At 37.7% G+C, this 17,403-nt stretch overlaps 1 protein-coding gene across 6 annotated transcripts in view; it reads left to right on the top strand.

The window, feature by feature from the left end:
* Positions 1-11,967, top strand: part of ENPP3 (ectonucleotide pyrophosphatase/phosphodiesterase 3) — a 77,867-nt gene extending 65,900 nt beyond the window's left edge. For 5 of the 6 annotated variants that reach the window (XM_039324229.1, XM_039324216.1, XM_039324221.1 and 2 more), the window contains 5 exons: positions 4,297-4,429; positions 7,122-7,199; positions 8,150-8,282; positions 8,728-8,884; positions 11,709-11,967. In XM_039324229.1, coding sequence (XP_039180163.1) covers positions 4,297-4,429; positions 7,122-7,199; positions 8,150-8,282; positions 8,728-8,884; positions 11,709-11,882 — 675 coding nt within the window. In that variant the 3' untranslated portion in view covers positions 11,883-11,967. Of the gene's footprint in view, positions 1-4,296; positions 4,430-4,679; positions 4,823-7,121; positions 7,200-8,149; positions 8,283-8,727; positions 8,885-11,708 lie in introns of those variants that run through there. The other variant, XR_005554414.1, reaches the window with a different exon arrangement.
* Positions 11,968-17,403: the final 5,436 nt, after the last annotated feature.

Raw genomic sequence — 17,403 nt, 5'->3', positions numbered from 1 at the left:
GGGTGTTTTCAGCTTCCTAATTTAGGTTAAGAAGTGTGTGACCGGTCCAAAATTACCTAGCTATTTCATATGTCTAAGGGAGTATCCAAACCTGTGTATTCTTACATGTGCGTGTACACACACACACACACACACACACACACATTCTCTTCCATGACATGTAATCTCAGCCAAGAAAGTTTTTCTGATGTCATGGAGAAGTGAATACAAAGGTTTTTCCACAGCGTAAAGCAGCTGTTGTGTCACTCAACCTTGTTCAAGAGAACATAATCCAAAGTTCATAGAAAGTTGAGCTCTCATAGGAAAATCAGGTATCAACCTTTCTATAAATTCTAAATACGATGTCTTTCATAGCAGGTCAAGGGCTTCTTTAATACTTTGAAATTAAAAGTTGCCTAATCTAGCATTTTCTTGAGCTGCTGAACCTGATGAAATGTAGTAAATAAGTAAACAAGATGAGCCACCAGGCTTCTGTTATTTTCACCCTATAAGCTTTCACCTACAGCAAGCATTCTTAATATTTTAAACAGCAAAATGATTTAAAGGTTTTTTTTTCAGTCTAATCAGGTGAATATTAAGATGTTTACATGTTTTCATGAAAAAGGGCATCTGGTTCTCAAAATGTATTGATTTGTACAAAGGATGCGATACTAAATAAAAAATAATGTTAGGTGAAGAATTAAGCCAATGGCCTGATGGATCTCAAAAGTTCTGATTAGCTTGGAAATAAATTGAAAAAAAATGTTATGAAAAGCAAGTCCCGTACTGGGTTTTCGCCTACATAGTTGCCATCTCACCACTTCTGAAGATTAAGGACCAGCCCTTGGAATTTTATAAAGCAATATGGAATTAGAGGACCATGGGGAGCTTCAAGTGAAGAACTTGGTCCAAAGCATTCTGAGCTGAATCTAGCATTTCCATTCATGCTAGGCTCAATCATCCCTTCCAAGTGCTCAAACACTGTGAAAGAAGCCTTAAACTATAGGCACCTAATACTGAAACAAGCATTTTGTTGTGTCTGTTAATTCCCTCAAAATTTGTTTGGTTCATTGTACTGATCAAAAAACACGGGCTGAGAAGGCATGGCGAGACCCAAGTTGGACATGCAGGCTCGGATAGTATCAGACCAGGAAGACCCAGGCTTTGTTTTGTTTTTGTTTCATCTTAGGTTCTTAAGATGCTGGTTATATCTGTATCTTCTTTTTTGTCTTTTCTCAGATGGTCTTTTTCTCCTTTTTACTTCACCTGAACATTTTACATTCAGCAGAACATTTCAACCTTAAAATAAATCATTTGTTAAATAAATAGCTTGTCTGTTTAGGAAAATCTCCAACCAGCTGCTTAAGCAATAGTGCAACTCAGCTTATTCGATAAGGGTTAAAAAAAATGCTTGATGATCTGATCTGGCATTTGATTAAATAATGCCAGTAATAATCTGAACTACGGTAGTCCCAGAAAATATAAAAGTCAGCCTTCAGCATGTTATTGTAAGCCAGAAGCTTTGCAGCAGAGACACTCCTCAGATTTCCTAATCATGATTTAAACACAAACATTTTGTCTCTGGGGAAAAGTTTTAGGAGGGGAAGAATTTGGGTTTACCAAGCCATCAACCTCTCCCACATAGAAACACACAAATATTTTCTTCTTCCTTTCCACCCTCTAACAGACATATATACAGACTACGCTCAGAAAGCTAAACTTTTCCCACTCAAAGTTAAAAATAACATTTATGCTACTAATTCCATGTTTAGAAAAATTTCTAAATTATCCTAACATTCATCACATTAAAGGACAAACTGGACTTCGCACAAAGATTTTAAAATGAATCTCATGGACTTTTTTATTAAAAAAAAAAGAAAAAGAAAAATTACTTTGTGAAATGGGAGGAGTGGTTTTGAGAAGGAAAAATCCTTAGCCTTTTCCCTCTCACTGATTTACTTGCAGTGTTCCAGAAATAAATTTGCCCCTTTTCTCCATTCTGAAGCAATTTTTTATTACTGTATTCTTTGCCATTAGCAAAATAAAACAGAAACAGTAATGTACTTTAGGTACATTTTGCTTTGTTGCCATTTGCTATCCTGAATTGTCTGTTTTGAATCAAAAGGGGGACAAAACAGAAGAAAATCTCATATTGAATCTCTCCACTACAGGATGGCTAAGTCATGTGTAGAAATAAATGTCACTGGTTTTATAAAATGTGGAAAAACTTTTAGAAGAGTAATACAATTGACTCTGTAATAAAAATGAAAAAAGCAGCCAGATCAACAGGACATATCTCTCTGGTTCAACGAGTTTGCTGGATTTTTCCATTTTATGACTTATTATTTACATCCTGTGACACTTTTAGAAAAAGCGGCTGAAAGAGGACTCGGAGGTCAGAGCAGATTCTCCCAAATACTGTATTTAAAGTCCCGCAAAATACAAATAAATTATGCCTTTTGGTACATTGATTACTAGCTCCCTTTTGAAGGAGGGTTGTTGTTTTTGGTTTTTTTTTTTTACCAGAGATGGTAACTGTCCTTTTCCTCTAAGCCCCGTCTTCTGTGCAGGTTGGGCCAAATCTTAGAAGAGGCAGTGGGGTTGCCAGGACTGTGTTTGCCAACTTCTACAGTACATAATTAGCTGCTGCTTGTGCAGAGAGAGAGAGAGAGAGAGAGCCAAGCCAAGAGAAAAGAGAGACATGGAATAGCAGCATTTCCACATCACTGAAGCTTGACTTAGCGTCAAGAACACCTGTACAGTAAAAAAAAAATATAGTTTGGGGTTATTCTGTGTTCTCTGCTCCTGCATTGACTCCTGAGAGCTTCTTGGCTGTCAACTGGAGCGTCAATGAAGAAATATCTCAAAATTGCACAGATGGCTTTTCCTTAATGCCATTTACTTGTAATACACCATATGACAAGGCACTATTGACATGTAACGTAATTAAAGAAAACATTTTCAGGATAATGGATAATAGTACAATTGTTTTACGGGGCTCAAAAAAAAAGATAAAGTAATATCAGGACAAAACCCAGAATCAAACTGACTAGATGAACTGGTACGGACAGTCCTCAATTTACAACAGTTCATTTGGTGACCATTCAAAGTTACAATGGCAATGAAAAAAGGGTCTTGTGATCATTTTTCACACTTATGACATTTGAAGCATCCCCAGGATCCTGTGATCAAAATTCAGATGCTTGGCAACTGGTTCATACTTACGACCGTTGCTGTGTCCCAAGGTCACGTGATCACCTTTTGCAACCTTTTACCAAGCAAAATCAGTGGAGAAGCCAGCTTTCATTAACAACCGTGTTACTAACTTAACAGTTGTGGTGATTCACTTAAACAACTGTGGCAAGAAAGGTTGCAAAGTGAGGCAAAACTCACTTAACAAACGTCTCAGCAACAGAAATATTGGGCTTGATTGCGGTCATAAGTTGAGGACTACCTGTATGTGGTGGCGCTTCTTGTTTGATTTGGCAGAGATCAAGGTTGCCTTCGGGTGAGCGGCTAACGCAGCCCAGCAGAAGACAGTGGTGTGACTATTGCATTCATTTAGGAGTACAGTACTAGCAACGTCATAAACTTTCTCCCACTCCGGAGCGGATGGTGTCTTGCTTTGATGGTGTCTGTTCACCTGCGCTTCTTATGCATATGCACTGTGTCATGACTCATCATAGCAATACAGTGAATGCATCTGCTCCAAACATGAGTAGTCTCTCTCTGATGACTCACAACTTGATTTTGACTAGCACAGTGGTTTGCTTCTGAGAAAACCGCAGAGTTAAGGAAATATGGCTTGGCCAAGGCATTAGTGATCTCCAACGCAACCCCCTTTGGTGTTGTTGCTTCCGTTTTGTCATGGGTTCAGGACAAAGCTGTGAGGATTCTTCTCCCGTTTCTTCCACCTGTGAACTATGGAATACTGAAGAATAAGAAATACTAAACCAGGGATTGGCAACCTTGGCTCTTTTATGATTCGTGGACTTCAACTCCCAGAATTCCTGAGCCAGCATGACTCAGCTTGGAAACCTCTCCCTTTTCCCTCAGCATGGCTGGCTCAGGAATTCTGGGAGTTGAAGTCCACGAGTCATAAAAGAGCCAAGGTTGCCTACCTCTGTACTAAACCAACAAGGTACGTCTGAGAGCAAAGGTCAGGAAGGCCATTTCTATTTTCCAGCACTGCCATCATGATTCATTACAAAAAATGGGAAAAGAAAGAATCAAAGAAAACCAGGCTAGGAAGTCTCAAAACCCAAGGATGGCCACGGCTGTGGGTGTAATGCTTTCTTTTGCCCTCTTCTCTTCCAGACATCAACTTCTGTTCCTCCCAGTGCTTCAGACTGTCTGCGGCTAGATGTTCGAATCCCTGCAGCTCAGAGCCAAACTTGCTCCAACTACCAGCCAGACCTGACTATCACCCCCGGCTTCCTCTATCCTCCCAGTAAGTAGAACTGTTCTTTATATAGAAAGGGCACAATGTTTTAATTATCTGGATGTGGCTGAGTGTTTAAACATATACACAGCACTAACTGCGGGATAAGCGTGGCATTCAGGGGGCGGGGTGTGCGAAGACAAGTAAAAAAGAAAATATTTTGGAGGTGTTTCTTGCCTGTAAGAAGAACATAATATAACGGTTGTGTTTTCTAGACACGGACCGCAGCATAAAATATCCTAAATATTTTATTCCACAGATTTGCATTTAAAGTGAGTAAGGCTGGAAGATGCTGTGAGAAAGATTGGCTTATAAAATAAACTAGAAATATACACAGATAGTCCTTGACTTATGACCGCAACTGAGCCCAAAATTTCCGTTGCTGAACAAGGCAGTTCCTAAGTGAGTGTTGCCCATTTTACGACCTTTTTAACCACAGCTCTTTACCACGCTGCAATTGTTAGTGAATCATGCAGTCATTAATTGAATCTGGCTCTTCCCATTGACTTTGCTTGTTAGTGGCTGGCTGGGAAGGCTAATATAAGTCATAAAATAAGAAAAAGCTAAATAACTATAGCCAAATCCAGGTTATCAAACCATTCACTATAGCTTTCCATACCTTTCTAGTGTTACAATCATTCTAATTTTTACAGCGCCTATATCTCCTTCCTTCCTTCCTTCCTTCCTTCCTCCCTCCCTTCCTTCCTTTTTCTGTCTTTCTCTTTCTTTCTCTTTCTCTTCTTTCCTTCTCCTCCTCCTCCTCCTCCTGCTCCTCCCTCTTACAGTACTCCCCGAAAATCTCATCATTTCTATCTGTCAAGAACCATGACTTTTTATCTTCACCTTCCTCTTGATCTATTTATAAAGAAGTGACCAAAGAGGAAACAATCTTCTTTCACTCTCATTCTATGACCCTCTCGAGGCACTAGTTTTGTACTGTCCCCTCTTTTTTGTATTTGGTCCACATTTGTTCTCACTCTTCCTGTTGAACTACATACACTGCTTAAGTAATTGATCTTCACTGCATTCAACTTACTCTTATGCTGTTGTTGACATACTGTACCCAACAGTTGGTTCCATTGAAGGAAGTGGGAGGAAGAACACTCTTTTACACACACATTTTCACTTCTTTTGATAAGTACTCATAACTCACAACAGACCACACACTGCCCACCCATCCTTAAGTGAACAGGAAACTCTACTATTGCCAATGCCTACCCTGCTCATGTTGTGCCTGTCCTGAGTCACCATGCAATAATATCATCCCAATGATGCATGTGCAGCACCTGCTAAGAAACAATTGACAGATTCCTCCAGTTTTTGCTCTCCTTCTTTGGCTTGTTACCAGTTTATAGGAAAAATGTCTGCCAAACACAGCACGGCAGAAAAAAATGGGGTGGATCTGAATATTGGATTTTTATACAATTACCTCTGTGCCGGTCCTCCTACACGCCATTCTGTCACAATCTGAGTTGAATAAAGTTTTTTTAAAAAAACCATCACTAAACATAACAGAAGGTGATTTTCAACTAACACGTTTATTTAGAACTTAAATGTTTGTGAGTATTGCAATTCTGCCTGATAATTTGGAGAATGCCTTTATTATTATCCCCTTTTCCAAAGGCAAAGATAGCAAGAATGAGTGCAAACATGACACGGGAGATAAGTTTGTTAAATGTGCTTGGAAAGATATTGGCCAAAATGATAGTGAGTAAAAATAAGAGAATGCCTTGCATTTTTATGTCAAGCAGGGAATGGCAGATAAGATTTCTGCTTTTCAGTAGTTCATAATTAAAGTAAGAAATTTTTCATTTCTTGATTTAGATCAAGGGTGGGGAATGATGGCCCCTTTATGACTTATGGACTTCAACTCTCAGAATTCCTGAGCCAGCCAGGAATTAAAGTCCATAAGTCACAAAGGCGCCATCGCTCCTTCCGATTTAGATTAAGAATGCTTGCATGTACATGGAGTTGAAATGTGGTTGCTTAAAATGATAAGAATAGTATATGATAGCAATATATTTATTGGGTGGCTATAAATTGAATAAATAAACAAAGGAATTGCTTAGAACATTATTCAAAGTTGGGCAGGGAGCAACACAAGGATCTATGATGGCCCTTCAATTGTTTATTATGGATGAAATTGTACAGAATGCATGTGATCTCATTAGAGGGGGGATATAAATGTGTACACATATTTGTGTACAGTTGATGCCATGTTGTCAGCTGAGAACCTGAATTATTTGCAGCAAATTTTGAATAGGTTCTGTAACGCAATGATAAATATGAATTGAAAATTAATGTTTTAAAGACCAAGATAGTTGCATTTAAGAAGGAAAGTAGGTAACGTATATTATATATAAATGGCTAAAAACTGGAACAGATGAATTTAGAAGAAAGAAAAAAAGACAGAATCTCTTAGGAATTTAGTGAATTTAGAGAATAACAGAATTAGAAGTATGATTTGTCCAGCTGGGACTCTAAAACATAAAAAAATGTCTCTGTAAGGTTTGTTGCAGGTCAGTTTCTTTCTATTGTAATTGACTTCTTGTTTGAGTGGAGTGTAGGAAGCATTTAAATAGTACAGAAGTAAATTCTTCAACATTGAAATTGAAATAGTATTCAGCTGAAAAGAAAACTGCATGTGTTTTCGATTTCTTTTTCACTATTCATGCCATTAATTCATACTTTTTTCACACAGACTTCAACTCATCTAATTTTGAGCAGTATGATGCTCTAATTACTAGCAACATTGTTCCTATGTTCAAAGGATTTACACGTAAGTTCAGATAATTTTGGCATGATATTGCATTAAGAAAGAACCAATGCTTTTTTTCATACCACATTTCCCACCTCAAATATCTCCCTTGACTTAATCTTGTTTTTTGTTTTGGAAGAGGGCACATTTCCACATCCCTTGGTGGAACAATATCAAAATTGGTATTATTGCTTTTATTATTATTTCAATGTAGGTGTCCCTGACTCTAAAATGATTTAATAGGGAAGCAGCCAAAGGGGAAGGAGGGGGAGGAGGAGGAGGGGAAGAGGAAGAGGAAGAAGGAGAAGAAGAAGAAGAAGAAGACAGAGAAAATGTATGCTAACATTCATCGGGCACATTCTGCAACAAGAAATGAATATTTTATCATAAATATTCTCTGACTTAAAAAGAACAAGTTAGCCATTGATAGTGGTTTTTGTAGACTCTCCTTTAATTACATATTGGTATATTTGCTAATACCTTTTTCACTAGGGAAATAGTAGGGCCAATTCAGTCCTATACTGAGCAGACTGAGCTAAGGTAAGGTAACAGATGCTACAAAGATCCATAGAAGCAAGGAGCAAAAGGTAGGCTTTGTACAGAATCTCTATTCCAGATATCAGTTTCACAAATGCTGAGGACTAGGACTGCGGTCAAATCCAACCCTGGTATTTTATGTTATTTTGTTTTATTTTATTATTTTATTTTATTTTATTATTTTATTTTATTTTATTATTTTATTTTATTTAATTTTATTTATTTATTTTTTATTTTATTATTTTATTTTTGTAGTGTAGTGTAGTGTAGTGCATCGTATCATATCGTATTTATTTTATGGTTTAAAAATGAGAATGTAACTTTTCAGCAAATACTGAGGACATACTATATGTTCCCATCGCTTCTCTATCAACATGCAATAGAAAATGGACACCCATACATTTGATTCTCTCTTGCTGTGCTCCTAATTACAGGATTGTGGAATTACTTCCATACTACCCTAATTCCAAAATATGCTAGAGAGAGAAATGGACTAAATGTGATCAGTGGGCCTATTTTTGATTATAATTACGATGGACACTTTGATTCTTACGACACAATCAAACAGTAAGTAAATTTAAAAGGCTTAATGATAAACCAATATTTTAATTTTCCTTATTTGCTTAGAATAATTTCATAGGCAATGAAAAAAGTAGGATGCAACTGGCTTTAGCAATTTTCCCAATTAACATGACATTACACATCATTACACAGATTATTTCATCCAGACAGTTTTACAGAATCAAGTTTACTGTTGTTAAAGCAGTAAAATTTAAATAGTTATCTTTAATCTCACAAATATGGTTTATTTCTGTGTGTCTAATGACTAAGTTATGCTCAATCAATTAGTGACTGATCTATCTGGAAGCTCCTTGTGGTCCAATCTGAAATTCTGACGAATCCCCTGCAGTCACATGACTGCACTTTGGGCTGCCTTTATGGCCATTTGTACATCCCATAGTCATGTCATCATTGATTCATTTAACAACTTGGCATTCTCGTTCTCTTGCAGGCATGTAAACAATACAAAGATTCCCATCCCAACTCATTACTTTGTTGTGCTGACTAGCTGTGAGAATCAAATCAACACTCCACTGAATTGTCTGGGCCCTTTGAAGGTTTTGTCTTTCATTCTTCCTCATCGTCCTGACAACTCAGAGAGCTGTGCTGTAAGTGTGGCCACACTGATTTCCAAACATTTTGCCTTGTCAGTTCACAAACTTGGATTTTTTTTTTACTTCCACAATGGGATCTAGCCTATAGATCAGTGATGGTGAATCTTTTAGAGACCGAGTGCCCAAACTGCAACCCAAAACCCACTTATGTATCGTCGGGTGCCGGGTGGGCGCGGTCCATTGGGTGGGTGTGGCCCATTGGGTGGGTGTGGCCCATTGGGTGGGTGTGGCCCATTGGGTGGGTGTGGCCGTGGTGGTAACGGCAGACTGGGTGGGACTAAAATGTTCAATCAATCACTTCCAACTTTGCGAGATTTTTTTTCCCGCAAGAAGTTGAAATTGATTGATTGATTGAATGAACCTTTTTTTTTTTTTTGCACACGGCGCAGAGGCCTAAAGCGAAAAGGTTTTATAAAACCCAGCTGAAGGCCTAGGACTGGGGCACAGCGCACGTGCCCACAGAGAGGGCTCTGTGTGCCACCTGTGGCATGCGTGCCATAGGTTTGCCACCACAGCTATAGATTCTTCTAATGTACTGAGTTATTAGATCACTGTCTTAATAATCATTAAGTTCAATAGAATTTTGAGCTAAATACAGTTGAACTGAAAATGTATTAAGATTTATTCCTCCTCCTCCTCCTCCTCCACCACCACCTCCTGCTGCTGTATACCTACAGGAATTAGATTAGGATCTGTTATGAAACAGTGGCTAAGAAGCTAAAATACAAATCTGTAGTCCAACAGTTACATTGCACTTCTGTTATGAATGCAGCAGATGGTCTTAATCAAAACAGACTGCTTAGCCCAGATTCTTGTCTGCAATACAGGAATGTACACTAGAATATTAAATGGAAACAAGTATATTAAGTGGGAAATGCATATACTTTAATAAAGATTACAATTGCAAATGTATATAAATAGCTCTAGACATTTTAAAATTGACAGCTGAAAAATATCATTTTGGTCCATTTTATTTTCCCATTTAAATAAAAAATCATAGATCATACAGTCGGAAGGGGCCATTTAGGCTACTGAATCCAATCCCTGTTTGGTGAAGGAATAGAAGTAAAGTATTCCAGACAGAAGCTTTCATCCAATGAAGGAAAGGCCACCCCCCTCTCTGGGCAATTGGCTGCAATGTCAAACTGCTTTTGCTATACTGTTAGGAAGTTTCTATAGCACCCAGCCAGAATCTGCTTTTCTATAACTTAATTCCTTTAATTAAGATTATTATTCTATGTTCCCTGGAATCAGTGGTGGGATTCAGTATGGATGCCGCTTCCGGAAGTGCATTCTGGGCCTGGGCAACAAAAAATTAGCTACCGGTTCTGCCGAACTGGTGCGAACCGGTTGAATCCCACCACTGCCTGGAATGAGAGAGAACAAATCTTGACATTCTTCTATGTGACAACCTTTCAGATGCTTTGAAGAGAACTACCATTTCCCCCTTTGGACATCTTTTCTCAGTGCTTAATATTCAGCACTTGTAATTTTTCTTCATATACCGTATTTTCCGGCATATAAGATGACTTTCTAAAGCATGGAAATCAGCGCCGAAGTCGGGGGTAGTCTTAGACGCCGGAAATTACAGTAGTTTCCGGCGTATAAGATGACTTTCTAGGCATGGAAATCAGCGCTGAAGTTGGGGGTCGTCTTATATGCTGAGTCATCCTATACGCCGGAAAATACGGTAGTTTAACTTCAAATCCCCAGCCATCTCTTTAGCTCTTTTCTGAATCTATTCTAGTTTCTTTAAATCAGGGGTCTCCAAACTTGAGAGCTTTAAGACTTGTAGATATCAACTCCCAGAATTCCTCAGCCAGGAATTCTGGGAGTCTAAGTCCACAAGTCTTAAAGTGATCAAGTTTGGAGACACCTGCTCTAAATGCTTCTTAAAGTGTACTGTCCAGAATAGGACACAGTGGATAATGTGGGTCTTACCAAAGAAGAATAGTGTCAAATGATGACTTTCTGTAATAGTGTCAAATGATGACTTTCTGTTGATGTAGGCTAAAATTGCATTTGTTTTCTTTGCAACAACTTCACATTGTAGGCTCATATTCAGCTTGCATTAAAATACTACTAAACAGTTATTTTTCACAAGTACTATTGGAAAAGCTGGCCCTTCAGCTATAAAATTTAGAAATAATTTTTCTGTAACTAGAAATAACTTAGAAAATAGATTTTTGGGTCTGATCTATCTTGCAATATTTCTTTATTTTATTTGCCTTCAGTTTTGCCCGACTACTATATATGCCAAAGCTCTATTCTTCATTGTGCCCTTTTCTGCTTTCCACTGAAATAAATATTATTGCCAGAAAATTTGGTCAATGTTCACAGCATATTTTCCTCAAGCTTTAATTCTGGAATTTGGACAAGGGGCTGTGGGGGGCAATTTGATGACACTGCAAGGTGTTTCCTCTTGTCATTTTCTTTATCATTTTCACGGAAGACAAAAATAGGGGGACACTTTGTGTTTCCACCCTTTATACTATAATGGGATTGTATGCTCATTTAAATCTCAAACAGTATAGGCCAGGGATAGGCAACCTTGGCTCTTTTATGACTTGTTCTGGGAGTTGAAGTCCACGAGTTATAAAAGAGCCAAGGTTGCCTACCCCTGGATAGGCCATAAAAATATAATAATTATCTATTAGCTCCATGAATACACTCTAGCACTTGATATAATATTCCATGAATACAGCTGATTGCTGTGAAAAAAATAACATTTTTATTTATTTTAAACTTAGAAGACTGGTAAGCTGCTTTGCTATCTGCCAAAACAGGCCTCAAATGTTACATTTGCTTGCTTTATCAGGACACATCGCCAGAGAATCTGTGGGTTGAAGAAAGAATACAGATTCACACAGCACGAGTTCGTGATGTGGAGCTTCTTACTGGTCTGAATTTTTATTCAGGGCTCAAACAGCCTCTCCCAAAAACCCTTCAGTTGAAAACATTCCTGCCTATATTTATAAATCCAGTTAACTGAATGTAAATCTATGGTTATTCCAGATAAATGGTTCTCAGCATCAGTGCTATTAATAATAATAATAAAAAACACTGTTGTGCAAGTATTCTTTTTCTCTCTCCTTGTTGTGTCTGCATGCATATTGAAAACAAGATTAAATAATTGCTGGGAAACCCTAAAATGATTTCAAATAGAAGGCCCTCCTGGACAATTCTCCTAAAGCAGGCATGTCAAACTCGTGACGTCACGTGACTTCGCGCAACGTATTGGGATTTTTTCTCCATTGCCGGGAATGGGGTGAGCACGGTTTCGGCATGACGCATCCAGCCTGTGGGCCAGCAGTTTAACATGCCTGTCGTAAAAAGAGAAGTAATAGAGCTTCATCCAGAACTATCCTTGACTTTGAAATACTGCTTAAATTATTGAACCGGCCTATTTTAAATAAATTGCTTTGGATTTGAAATGGATTGTTTCGCATTCAAAATAATTTGCATTTGAGGTGCTTTGCATACCACCAGTACTAGAGTTGAAATCCACAGTCTGTATTGGAGAAAAGTGATCTATGTAAGGAATAAAGTTATTTTCCTCCACCACACCTATCTCCTGGAAGAGAGAGAGAAATATAGGGAAATTTTCAGTACCGTATTTTCCGGCGTATAGACGATTTGGTGTATAAGATGCCCCCCGACTTCGGAGACGATTTGCATGGTTAGAAAGTCATCTTATACGCCGGAAAATACAGTATTTTCCGGCGTATAAGACGACCCCTGACTTCGGAGATGATTTGTATGGTTTAGAAAGTCGCCTTATACGCCGGAAAATACGGTAGGTAAAATATTAAGAAATGGTTAAATTCCGATATATAGACCTGCCCCTGTTTTCCACTCAATTTATGATGAACTTCACTTTGCTTTCCCTGACCAGAATGAGAGGCAGGCTCACAGAACTATTGGTTTCCAACTAATTAGATGGCCTTTCCCTCAGAAAAGATTACATCTTTTTTTAAAACAAGAACAATTAGTCTTAGATGCTTAGCTTGCAGCTTCATTGATTTGTCTTCTATTTGCTATTTTGAATTTCAAAATTAAGTTTAAAAAAGCTCATTTTGAATTCATTTCAAAACACTCTCTCATTCATGTATACCAAATATATTTGCTATTTCTGAAAGTCTCAAAGGATCACCGAGCCTATTAATGAAACTAATTTTTACAGCATCTCTCATATTGACACAGTCAGAATGTCATGTTATTATATTTTGTACTCACACGAGTATTGAGCTTGATAATTCACAACTCCACATTACACAGTTTCTGTTCACTCCTGATACAGGAGCCTCTTGATAGTGAGATGAGCAGCATATACATTAAACAAACAAACAAACAGATTTGTAGTATTTTACTGAAGTATGGGAGTTCACAGCTAACAGCCTTTTCCGTTTGCTAGTACAAAACAGTCTGGTTCACTATGGCAATAATTTTATTGCTACATTGGCAAAAAGTCCAGCATCTGAACTGGGTTCCTGGTTTTGTTGCCAAATAATCTCCATGCAAAACTTAGGTATTTCCTCATTAAGTCATCTAACTATAAAATTGAGTCTGGTAAGCTTTGCATAGTAGTCCAATTATGCTGAACGAATGAATCTGATTTGCATAGAATTTTTTTCTGAATATGTCTGATTACAATTTATCTGTAAATATTTGAATATGATACACACACACCCCTTGAACTTTTCAGTTCAGTATGTGAAGAATAATTGTCCTTATTGTACAGTCAGTAGTCAGGTTTTTTAGCATAGCTTCATGGAGTGCTATAGTTAATAAACCATGAAAGTTTAACCATGACCAATGAATTTGAAACAAGCATATCTCATTCCAATGCCATAAGAGGACTTTCTCCAAAACGTGTGAAGATTAATTACTAAACAAAAAGGTTTTATAAGGTCAAAGGTGCTTGTCATGTCTGAAGATGAACATGTTTATTTAATTTCCTCAGCTTCCTGTCATGAGCATGATTGTCTTCAAAGACCTTTTGTAGAGCTGAAATAGGTATGTTATTGTCTGCATGAGCAGAAAGAGTTCACCCATCAAACCTCTTTTGGACAATAAACTCATAGTGCACATACACTAAAAAAATGAATTAATGCCTTAAAAGTTCAACGACACATAATCTCAAAGATGCTTGAGAAAAAGGACATTTCTTTGTGTATTATTTTCAGTTCTGTCTTCCCTACTTAGCATTCTACAAATGTGTTGGACTACAAGTCCCATAATCTTGAATCCCCTCATTATCTGCAGACTACTAGACTGAGGAAGGCTGCTTCAAGTTGCAAATATAATTATTTACACATAATTATGTAGAAGAGTTCCATCCAGGAAAGATGCTTGCTTCAAAAACAAACCCAAAAACAGATTTACTGTAGGGTATGTTGAAAGAAAAGTCTTCATCATGATTCATCTAAGTCGGGGATAAACAACATGGCAACTGCTTTAGAAAGAAAGTTGCAGTTTATTGAAGAGCCAGACAAAAAGATGGTTCTGGCAGGAGAGAGGAGAGAAAAAAGGACCGAGTACTGTGGGGAGTGGGTTTTTATACCCTTTGAAGCCTTTTGTTTGAAGTAGTTTCCTGTTCCTGTTTTAGGCTTTGTATTTCCTGTGTCATGTATTCTGACCTGAGTCTGGGTGTGCCTTTCTGGTATTCTTAATGGTGGCAGGTTAATCCTATTATGTCCCAAAGGTCATATCCTGTTTCCCTGGTGCTGGGGCTAATGACTCTTAGAGTTTGGGTGGAGTATGCAGATTTTAGGTGTCTTTGTCTTCTTGATCTCCTAGCTGGGGCCTTTCTGATGGTTTACATCTGCATTTGTACAGAGTTGGCTTCTGCTTGGGACAGAGAGACTTGGGGGCAGGGTTGGTTTCTGTTTTTAAAATCCTTTTGAGAAAATATATTTTTCTGCCCTTTTAATATTTCCTTCTCTGGGGGGCTGACTTCCCACACGTAAGGTTTTCCTTTCTTTCCTATTTCCTCTTTTTTCCTAGTCTACCATTTTTTTCCCCTGCAGTTCCTCCCCCTATAAAGTGTAAGAATATTAAAGTTATGTTACAAATGCCAGGAACTCAGTGGCAAAAGAACATGCAGCCCTCATTAAGGCATTCTTCACATTCCACTCTCATTTTAAGTTTCCCTTTCTTCCAAGCTCAAAAACACTTTGCAACTAAAAAAAAAATCTGGTTTTTTTACCCAGAAATCCCTACAAAATCTCATACACGAGGTTACTGTATTCATTTTTTTATTGTTGTGCTGCCCACTAAGAAACTTCCTACTACCTCTATCCCCAATGTTATTTATCAGTTCCAATTGGATCTGTCTGTTTATCTGTCTGTCTGTCTGTCTCTCTCTTTTTCTCTCTTTATCTACATAAGCACACACACACACACACACACACAGAGAGAGAGAGAGAGAGAGAGAGAGAGAGAGAGAGAGAGAGCAAGTAATGGACATATACAGTAAATCTGTGCTTCCATCACAAGCTAGACTGAAAAACAAATTTTCACTGCTACCTATAGAGAAACAAATGTATGGAGGAACAAGTTTAAAAGTATTTGAAAAGACCTTGCTTCCAGATAAGGAAACATGGGCAGCCCCATTCCAGGTCTGTAAAAACATCAAAGCCAATATCATTAGGATCAGTAAACTAGTATTAACAATTTATAAAATAAAAGTTTTTTGTTATCTTTAATGTATGTTTGGAATGCAGAACATTTTTGGATGACAGAACTACTGTTTCTGGAATCTGATACTGAGTCAAAAAGCCTCACATTCTGTATATTCATCCAGGACATCCAGGAATGTCATTTTATAACATACCAAAACTAAAACAAATCCTATTACCTACAGTCCAAATGTCTGGCATTAGAAATATCTGAAAAAGCGCACAAAACTTCAGCCATAGGCAAAATTTTCTCCTTTCAGTGTTTTTAGTACCTTTATCCAGATTGGGAAGAAAGTTAAACTAAAATGCATCTCTGAAAATAACACTCTAGGTGACTTAAAAATAGAGGGAGAGTGAAACAGGATGTTAGCTAAAAATACATTTTTGAAAAGCTACCTGTTCTCTGGAAAATTGTATTTACATCTCTCCTGTAGGGAAAAGAAAACTGGTAGAGAGATTCAAAACGAAGGTAACAAGATAATTCACTTTCAACAGCCTTTGAGGAGTGACAAATACTACTGGGGTGCAGGGAGATTTTTTTCTATGGAAAAATCTTGATTTGTTAAATGTGCTGCACAGACCTTCACTGGCCCATTCCATATCATTTATTAAAGCATAGCACAACACAGCAATGTGCATCTAATACTAACACATAAAGAATTAGACACTTTAGTGCAATGTAATGCTTTTAAATGTAAAAATGCCTAAAACAATATTTGTCCCTGTGGAAGAAACCAAATGTATATCCATCTTCTGCCTATTGGTTATAAACAAGTAGAAGCTTTCATTTCAGTGAAGATATTTCAAACCTCAGCTTAAATATAAATATGTCTACTTCAGGAAGGACTTGTTACTGACAAGTGACGTAGTCACATCCATACCATCTTTCTAGAAACAATATGGAAGTGATTTTCCATTGCTTTTATCCAGGATTTTTTTTTAAAAAAACTATTATTACCAGTCTGGTCTTTGGCCTATATACCTTCTGTCATGCAATTATTAAGCATCTCCAACCTGCACAAGGTCATTTTTTTTCCCTAGCAGGGCCTCCCACAAAATTTGATTGGCTCCCACTCTAATGTTAGGTTATTGGTCTAATGGGTTTACTGATTGTTATGTGATCACTTGGTTTGGTGTTTTATCTTCCTTTACCATGGCTGTATTTATATGGCTGGTGCATGTGAACTAAAAAGAATTTGGGGTTGAAGTAGAGTACTACATCTAATTAATAAATATAACAATTTGGCTTGCTGAATGTAAGAAGATTACAATTCTACATGCATGAATTGATATACAAGCTCAAAGGAGTTCAATCGCTAGGCAACTGTATATAGAAAAAGGAGGGGAGAGAATACACAAAATGTATTGAAGTAACAGAACATCTGCAAGATTCCAGTTCTGTACTTACAAATAAATAAATACAATTAGAAAAGGAAAATCTATACTCACAATCCCTCTTGGGCAATGCCTGCCTCTAACCAAAGAACAACCTGACCTTATCCATGCAGCTGATTTCAGAAGGTTTTGACTTCAGCTGACCAAAAGATAATAGCAGAAAGGCAGGAAGGGTGAAGGGCCTGTGTGCTTGAATTTCATGTTTGAACTGCCAAGACAGCAAGCCATTTCTACTAAGCATCCATCATGAGCCTCCAGAACATAGATTTCATTTCAGTCTAGAAATGAAGAGATGGCTTTGCCTTCTGGAAAATTTGTGTAAATAAGGTGGCTGCTCTCCCGACTTTCCCTCCCCTCCCCTCCCCTCTTTTCCTCTACACACACACACACACACACACACACACACACACACACACACACACAGAAACGCTGTACCCT

Source organism: Crotalus tigris, unplaced genomic scaffold (genome assembly GCF_016545835.1).
Source record: "Crotalus tigris isolate CLP2741 ecotype Arizona unplaced genomic scaffold, ASM1654583v1 scf7180000017611.44802233496:7321179, whole genome shotgun sequence".
Taxonomy (NCBI): Eukaryota; Metazoa; Chordata; class Lepidosauria; order Squamata; family Viperidae; genus Crotalus; species Crotalus tigris.
Note: the sequence above shows the minus strand (reverse complement) of the source record. Positions and strands in the feature narration are given on the sequence as shown.